Source organism: Momordica charantia (assembly GCF_013281855.1).
Source record: "Momordica charantia cultivar OHB3-1 chromosome 3 unlocalized genomic scaffold, Mcharantia_2.0 BLBB01000003.1, whole genome shotgun sequence".
NCBI lineage: Eukaryota > Viridiplantae > Streptophyta > Magnoliopsida > Cucurbitales > Cucurbitaceae > Momordica > Momordica charantia.
Window position 1 is genome coordinate 23375025 of NW_028275161.1, and position 8841 is coordinate 23383865.

General features: G+C 34.9%; 1 protein-coding gene across 3 annotated transcripts; it reads right to left on the reverse strand.

Moving 5' to 3' along the window:
* Nucleotides 1-2024: 2024 nt before the first annotated feature.
* VIP4 (leo1-like family protein) lies at nucleotides 2025-8180 on the reverse strand. 3 transcript variants are annotated; one of them, XM_022281679.2, is made up of 12 exons: nucleotides 7892-8180; nucleotides 7200-7537; nucleotides 6517-6634; nucleotides 6211-6414; nucleotides 5749-5925; nucleotides 5339-5470; nucleotides 4659-4838; nucleotides 4442-4573; nucleotides 3917-4021; nucleotides 3597-3833; nucleotides 3032-3192; nucleotides 2025-2367 (listed from the first exon to the last, which is right to left on the reverse strand). In XM_022281679.2, the coding sequence occupies exons 1-11, from the start codon at nucleotides 8003-8005 to the stop codon at nucleotides 3058-3060; spliced, it is 1872 nt and encodes a 623-aa protein (XP_022137371.1). In that variant the 5' UTR covers nucleotides 8006-8180; the 3' UTR covers nucleotides 2025-2367; nucleotides 3032-3057. The 3 variants fall into 3 exon arrangements, with proteins under 3 accessions (XP_022137371.1, XP_022137370.1, XP_022137372.1); XM_022281678.2 differs by having other exon boundaries at nucleotides 2025-2364; nucleotides 7892-8179; XM_022281680.2 differs by having other exon boundaries at nucleotides 2360-2500.
* Nucleotides 8181-8841: the final 661 nt, after the last annotated feature.

Sequence of the window (8841 nt, forward strand, 5' to 3'; positions counted from 1 at the left end):
CTGGAAGGAGCTAGAGTTTGCGAGATTTTACCAGAAATTTACACTACATACTGCCACGCATACTTCGGCGCGGGCCCCACTTCCTCATCTTATGCACCTTTTTTTTTCTTTTTCTTTTTTTGTAAATAAATCGATGTGGAATTAAAAATAAAGAAAAGTATCTTTATAACTATTTTATTTGCAAACTTTTTTTGTTATATAATATGTGATAAAAGTATTAATAAAAATCTAGTTCTATCAATTTTGCCTCTTTTTGTTTAATAAAATGCCCACTTCTTCCCTATTTTTTGTATTAGTTTTCATTTAATTAATAATTTCTAGTTTGACGGGATGAAATCGATGAATTTAATTGATTTCATCAATTAGATCATATTCATCCGTCGATTCTATTTTTAGACGATAAAATTTAAAGAAAAACAATAGATAGTTAATTAGATTAGGACAAAATTTTATTGAATGGTTGTTTAATTTTTCTTAAATTAATATATCAATTCATCATTAGTTTTTAGACAAAACCAACTTTACACATCTCCATTGCATTATAAGAATCATAAGCATAACTTAATGGTAATTGTTAAATATCTCCAACTAGTAATCGTCAAATATCTTCAACTAAAAGATCGTGAGTTCGATTTTTCATCTCACATATTATACCAAAAGAAAATATACGTTCTTTTTCAAATATAATTATTCCATCAAAATTTTAAAGTAAAACATTGTTATATTTATGTTCCTATTTTTGTTGTTAAAAGAATTTATATTGAAGTGGATTAATTCGATTATTTGTGTATTTAATGTCCCAAAGATATTTAGTAATTTTTTTATTATTATTAAGAATTTGTGGACAATGGAATCTTAAAAAATTGGATAATGAATCATCGAAGAAGATTCTCGAATGACCGCGACTAACTCACCTCGATGGGCCTCTCTCATTCTAGTATCACCCAGTAGTATTTCTATTTACTAAACAAAATATTTAAAATAAAAAATAAACAATTATTCCACGTGTATAGGCGCACATGTAGTGTAGATATATTAATTTAGAAAGTGGATTTTTCAAAAAGTGTTTATTAAATACTTGTTTGTTAACCATCCTTTTCTTTTTCTCCTTTTTAATAAATAAAAATAAAACTCTGTAATTGTTTTTTCTTTCTTTCTTATTTGATTGAAAACAGAAACATTGATGACTATTTTTCTCTCATTCTATAAAATTTTTAACTGAAAAGATAAATTTTATAATTTTTTTTGTTATTTTTATTTTTTAATATTTATTATGTATTTTATAAATCAAGAATAAATAAATGTTTTTATTTGAGTTTTGAAAAAATAAAAATAAAAAACAATAGAAACTTAATTTTTTTATTTTGAAAAATTCTACACCATTTTTGAAACATTTATTAAAATAAGAAAAGTGAAACAAACAGTCATCAAATGTCAAATGCGTTCTTAAAAATGGAAAATGAGAAACAATAAACAATAAACTAAAATGTTACGCTATAAAATAACTATTTTTCTATATATTATCAAATAGAATTGTTAAACAATCCGTTTTCTTAATTTTATTCGACCCTTTCAATAAAATATAAAGTACACAAATGTGCATAATACACGTCAGAAATTATTAATTTATACAGAATAATATACCTATCAACATGTCAAAGCGATCATAATTAAGTGGTGATTGACATATACCTCCAACCAAGAAGTTGTGAGTTCAAATCTCCTCCCCAACATGTTGTACTAAAATATATATATATATATATATATATATATATATATATATATATATATATATACCTATCAACACACAGAATTTAAATTAATATTTCCCTTCTGATAACCTATTTACACTTCAATCTTAAGACCAAAAGAATAAGCCTCCTTCCCAAGTTCAGACACAAATTCATTCGCAATCTAAAGAATGAAAAAAAAAGCGTAAAATAATTATTGGTATCTATAACGTTCAGACATGAGGAACAACAGATTCTCATTCTAATTCTTTTACCACTAAACCAAACGTGGCATGAGATTGCTAACCATCTGTGTTATATTTATATAGAGGGCAAATTAGAATTCGAAAAAAGGGGAAAGGATAAGGGCCATGAGACTATGAAAATCAATGATTTTCCATCGCAAAAGACAAATTGGTGATTGGTTGATTGGCAAAGAGAGAATTATTCAAGAAAACGCCATTTACAAATACGATAGCAGAGAACAAGCAGGTGGGAAATAATAACTTGAGCCCCACACCGCAACCTTTTGGATCTGCCGCAATTCAGCTGGTGAATTCTTCAGTCCCCTGCCCCCCACTTGTTCCGTAGTAATGTTGCAGTCCATTATGATCAATTCAACCGTGCACAGCCGCTGCTAATTAGAAAAGTAATTGAGATACACGCAAAACTCAACTTTTTTCAGCATATTTTTTCTCATAAAGATTAAGTTTTCAGGAAGAGAAGCAACCCAGAGCTCAATGCAACTACAACTAGTAGAAAGCCAGTTCCTGATAACAAGCATAGAAGAGCCTCAGCCGACCACACAACCAGAATGTCTAACATGTTCATTAGTAGCAAGGAAAAAAAAAAGATTTCTCAAATTAGCAAAACTGTAGGTCAAGATCAACCATTATAACTCTTTATTAGCAATGATTTGAACATGCAATAATGACCTTTTTTCTTTTTTATACTCTGACTGGCCTGAGACTTTTGAAATTGTGGAAATACTGATTGACGTTGCTGGTCATGAAACTCGTGGCTTGGCTTCTAATATCTCAGATAATTATCCTAATAGAATTGGAACCGATAACACTGACAATGTGTAAGAATGTCTAACCCCCAATAATGTCTAACGACTGACATATACCCTAAAATAAAAATAAAGCAAACTAGAAATCAAAAGAGAGTTCCTATCAAAAAAATAAATCAAAGAGAAGTAATGAATGGCTATGTTCCATTTGTAAGTAAAATCAAGCAAAGTTTACCAGTCTCCACCATAACAAGCACTCAGATAGAAACGAGATGAAAATAATACTCACTATTTTATCGCATAGGAAGCAAGTTTTCATTCCTCATCGCTGTCATAAACTACTGCCATCCTACGATGGGTTGCAACCTTTCTTGGGGGAGACTCCTCATCAGACTCAATCCCCTTGCGCTTGTGACTGCCCCCATAATCCCTAACCTTATGCTTGGGCTCCTGCAAATAGAAGGATAAAGAAATTTTAGTAATAATTAGTCGGAGGAATGACATTAAGGTTGAACTTCGGAATAACAAGCCATTATGAAGGTTTAGAGTGGTTCTAAAAATTTTGCACCAGTTAAGGATTTTTTTTTTTTAAATCCGTGTGTCCAGGCCAACTTGCGCGCACCTCGACTGATCACGAGTCAATCGCCTGACCCTACTACATTCGGTTGACAAGGTAACTCGTAGGATATTAATTCTTAGGTAGATGGCCACCATGTTTTGAACTCATTCCCTCTAAGCTCTTTGTTATTTACATGGGCCCTTATTGACCACTAGGTCATCCCATTATGGTTATCACTGGTCGGTTTCTTGTACCCAAAAAAATAATGTTTTTTTCCAGAATAGAAATATTATACCTCGGCCTCTTCATCCACGTCTGAAACTTCATTAACTTCTGCCTCCTCATCACGTTCATCATCTTCATCCCCCTCTTCCTCATACTCCTGCTCTGGTTCTTCAACTCTCCCATGAGCATCATCTTCTCCGTCACTTTCGTACTCGGACTCTTCCCTGTCACTGTCTGAGAAATCCACAGGACGCCCAGATGATTTAGCAGCAGGCAAGGATGACTTCCGGGGGATGTCTCTAGCTCCCTGTCATGAAAATTCCAGTTGCCATTTTAGCACTCTAACTAGCAAAAATCAATGAACAAGATTTAATTTACAAGGTGGTAGACCTTCTTTGCATTCATAATACGTTTTTCTGCTCGGGCTTCAGCTTCCAAATCTTCCTCAAAGCGGCGGCGAGAACGACGTGCATCAAAATAATCCGTTTCATCTTCCTGAACAAATTTGGCAAGTTAAGGTAAGCTGCATGCAAACTTTAACGCTCCTTCACACAGAAACCCAAACCCGAAAAAGAAACCCATAAAATAAAATAAAAATGATTATAACAAGTAATTTGCCAAAGAACTGAGAGTTGTGCTTCCAATAAAATTATAACTGAAAGGAAATCAATAAAAAGAACTGAAAGTTGTGCTTCCAATAAAATTATAACTGAAAGGAAATCAATAAGTTCCATGGAGAAGCAAAGCAACTTAGAACCCTGAAATTAGTAGGCAGTCCCAAGCCATTAATCCTAAATCGCCCCAATACCCCAAGTTGACAACATAATACTACAAAGAACCACTTTAGACCTTGAAACAAGAAAGCATTCCCAAATCCCAAAAGATTAGAAAATGAGAAAGAAAATTACAACATACCTCCTCAAGGGCATCTTCCAAGAACCCAGGTGATAGTTGGCGCCTTCTGTCAATGACAGGAGTATATTTCTTGTTAACCTTTTCCTTCTTCCGATTAAGAAGCACATTTGCCCTGATTGTTTGACTTTCGGCCTGCAGCAGCAAAATAAAAAATAGCAGGTGAACACTAATTTGTTTTTAAAAAGAAACAATCATAAACACCATTTAAACCATTTACCTTTTCTTTTTCCTCCTTTTCCCTTTCAGGATCAATGTCCGTGATGCAATTCTTAACCTTGTACACCTTCTTATGTCGTGAGTCCACCAGAGCAGTTAATAAGCGGTGAGAATTTGATGTCAGGGATGATGGAATGAATCTCATCTTCCTCATAAGCCTACCTTGTGATTGCAGGATACCCTGCAGGTACAAACAGGTGACCGTCACATGAAGTATATTTTGAAAATAAGCAACCACCCTAAAAGGGTAAAAATAAGACTTGCAACGGCTAAACAGTGCAAGTAGATTTTCTAATTCATTTCGACATCCCAAGCCCAAAAAATTAAATATTAAAAAATTCTTTGTTGCTGATACTAAAATTATAGAAATATCTCTTCAAAGTAGAAAGGAAGTTAACTCCTCCAATGATGCCCAAATATCAAACAGCAGAAAGCAAAGTCAAACACTAACTACCTTAGTGTACTGCTATACATTAATACTCTACATAGTTGAGGACAATTCTCACCCCAAAGTCTAGAAATTGGTACGAATAAAAACAAAGCCTCAAGATCAAAGAGTTTAACAAGGAAACAAAGTAATAGATCTATAAATCTAAATTTCAATACTAATTAGTTTTGAGGAATCACCTTCCCATGCCCTATAAATCTAAATTTCAGTTGTAATTAGTTTTGAGACATCACCTTTCCATGCCGAAGAAACAAGTGTGCTTGGTCATGCTTTGCATCTTGCACATTTATGTCGAGCACTTCATTCCCAATTAGCAGCTGCAAACTGCCATCCGACCACCTCACAAAACGTGCATTGCTTTCATACTACAAATCGGAATAAAATGGTAAAAGTAAAGTACTGTAAAAAACAAATTTAAGCAGAAGAAATTTAGGGATGCCTGAAAATATATTAAATCTCAGTGAGCATCTTAATTATACTCCCCCCACCAAATTTGGGATAACACTCATTTGGAGTAAAAGAATAATAAAAGATAATACTACAAAATATTACTATAATATAATTCATCATGCTCTACTAGAAGCAATTAAAATGATAATCCATCATGAAAAATCAATGGCATGAAGAATGCTATAAAACGTACGCTTGCTGTGCCATCAGGTTTCCTAACATTCCTCCATCGAACAATGTTATTTTCCAGGCGTATACGTTTCTTAGCTCCAGACTCATCTGTCACGAATATATCCTCTTCCACATATGTTTTGGGATCGAATGGTTTCGGATCAATGCCCATAATATTGGAAACTTTTATCATGTTCATCTGCAATCAATTTGAAATGCTGTCACAATCTCATAATTTAGAGCTCCTGTGATAAAATCTTTTGCAATCTCAAAAATAGTTATACATATAACAAAAATTCAAGCATGAAAAAAAAACCCTTAAATTGTTATCACACAGCACACAGAGCATCTTTGATCAACCCAGAATCCAATTTTACACAACGTAGCATTTCACTCCAGACATCAGATAAGCATGCAAAATTGGTAGTGCGAGATAAAAATTGTATCAAATGACAATTAAATACATTATAGGTTATGGGAAAACCTTCGCTGGGCGAGCAGGAGGAGGACGTAATGGAATCTCCAGCTCCAACGGAGGCCCAACCGGCTTCTCTTTATGTTTTACCTCAAAATTTTCCTCTTCTGATTCATAACGAGCATCTGACTCATACCGAGCATCTTCATCAGGAATTATGTCCTCTGGTCTTGGACTCTTCTCAAAGCTACCCTCCTCTTCGATAGGTGACCTCTGAAATAATACTCACAACCGTTATGATCATGGAATCACAAATACCTTACAGCTCAGCAATCAGAAATTATTTATCGCTGCAAATGAACATCTATTACTCACGGCTGAATCTTGCTTAATATCATTTTCGACAGCATATTCTGCTTCATCTTCTTCATCAGAGTCGCCAAATACATCACGAATTTCGGCAACTGGATGCGAATTGTGATCCCTCTCCTCCCTGTAACAGTCCGAAATTCAAGTTTACAATGATGGCAAAAGTAGCTTAGATCCATTGATAAATGAGGTACCTAGATGTATCTAACGTAATACAACTTCTAGTTATGATCTATCACATCTATGAAGTAGCTCCTTTATGGAATCCCTTCAAAAGAAAAGTAAACATGCTTTGGTCCTTGTAGCGTTAAGGCTGATTCTGGAACGTTTGGTTGTAATGAAATTGCCACGTTAGAGAAAGCTGAGCTAAAGAGGACGGGGGAAAACTTGGATGGGAGTTAAGGTCACGGACTCTTCCTGGTGTACTCTATCTCCCATTATAGTAATTACAATACTCCTTTGATTATAGCTGGTTGAAGTGATTGTTTGTGCACTTCTTTGGTGAAAGTTGCTCCCACCTTTTCCGTTTGGTTTCTTATCAAAGAAAAGTAAGGAGAGAACTGCTGCTGTGTGCATACAGTGCCGATGAAATTTTATAAGGTCATGAGGCTATAATGCTTGAAAATATCACAAGATGTCGGGAACAACTGGAATGAAATGTGGGGAGGGGGTAAATATGCTTGCATTACCTTGGACTCCTAGTTTGATCCACCTCTTCGTCCTCGTTGTCAATATAATTGTTTTCTTCAGACCTCTCGGATTCACTTTCAACTAAATCATGCCTCCTGCTAGTTGCCACTCTTTGACCATATTCTTCCCTGTCGTCGCTATCCACCTCTTTCCCTTCACTTTCTTCTTCTCTGTGGTGACCCACGTCTACTTCTTGAGAACTTTGATCCCTTTCACCCTCACTTTCTCCAGGATCCGGATCAACATCCTGCAACTCAGCTTCACTCTCGATTTCCACCTCCCCATGTCCCTCCACTTCACCTACGCCTTCAGGCTCCGCCCCTCCTTCCCCTTCGTCCTGGAAAACGTGCAGAACAACGTTAAAGCAGCTTATCCCAGAAAAACCAAATTCCAAAGAGCACTTAGTATCCATGATAACTATAGAGCTGCCCATAAGCCTAAATCAATGCATTTTCCTAATACTACCATTTCCTTGCAAATTAACGCCAAAACACTTATTAATTCTCATTGGCTCATGCACTTTATCAGTCTTTTGATGACCATTGGCTTTATTCAAGTGGCATGTTGATTATAGCATCGAATAAATAACAAATACACATGGCAACTTCTATCCGGAATTCAATTCCTCGGCGTCAATCTACCAAGGTTCAAGAACGGAAGTAAATCGATAGACAGAGATAGAGGGAAGTACGGAGGCATAATTGGGTTGCGGATTGGACTCGTGCTCGGAATCAATCTCTTCTTCCTCCTCGGACTGATCTCCAAAGAGATTCTGCATCATTTGGTGCCTCTTCTCCTCCCCCATCTCGCTGTTTGTTCGCCTTCTAATTGGCCCGATTCTGTAGGTTTACCGGAGAACGAATAATTCCAACTCCGGATAGCTCCAAGGGCTCGATGTTACGAGGGATTGCCTACCGGGATCTGCCTTTTCTTTCTTCTCTGTTCTTCTGCTCTCGTTTAACCTTCTTTTCCCCTTGATTCCTCCTCTCTTGTCTTGTAGCCATTAGGTTTTTGGCACGTCAGCTCCACGCAGTAATTATGGCTTCAACGCTGGGGCTTCTTAGTCAAATCAACCACGGTAAAGCTTTTTTAATATAATAGGTCCAAAATGAGGTTCGAACTTACAACTTCGTTTTATAACCCAACTAAAATTTTTAGTTTGAAATAAATCAAATTTATCGTTTGTGTTTCAATTTGTACGCCTTTGTGGAGCTTATATAAAATGTTTTGCCTTTTTTACTTTAAATTTGAGTACTGCAATTTATATAATTTCATTGGAATTATGAAACATAAATTTTGTAGGAACTTTATTGAATGAGTTTTGTAATATTTATTCCATTATCTTTGCAGAAAAAAATTTGTTTTATGATTGGATTTATTAGTACGACTAGAGTTTGTGAGCTATAATTTTTCGTTGAAATTTGTTGTGTGATTTTATGAAAGTTTGGTAATAGGAAAAATTTGTCATAATTGTCCAAGTCTATCATTTGACTCGTTAATTTGAAAATCGTTGTGAAAATTAATACATCATTATAAACTGTTAAGTTTATGGGTAAAGTTTGATATTTCTCTATTTTATTTGGCTTTACTAGTATTAATCGATATTATATTTTCCTATTTATTAAAACATTGCAAAATATT

What these genes read in the sequence shown, in the direction of transcription:
- VIP4 (XM_022281679.2), bottom strand. Translation starts at nt 8,005, where the DNA reads ATGGGGGAGGAGAAGAGGCACCAAATGATGCAGAATCTCTTTGGAGAT. An exon ending in TGTTTCTTCGGCATGGAAAG is followed by an intron (nt 4,839 to 5,338) that starts GTGATGTCTCAA and finishes TTGTACCTGCAG; the next exon opens with GGTATCCTGCAATCACAAGG. An exon ending in AAAAGGAGGAAAAAGAAAAG is followed by an intron (nt 4,574 to 4,658) that starts GTAAATGGTTTA and finishes TTGCTGCTGCAG; the next exon opens with GCCGAAAGTCAAACAATCAG.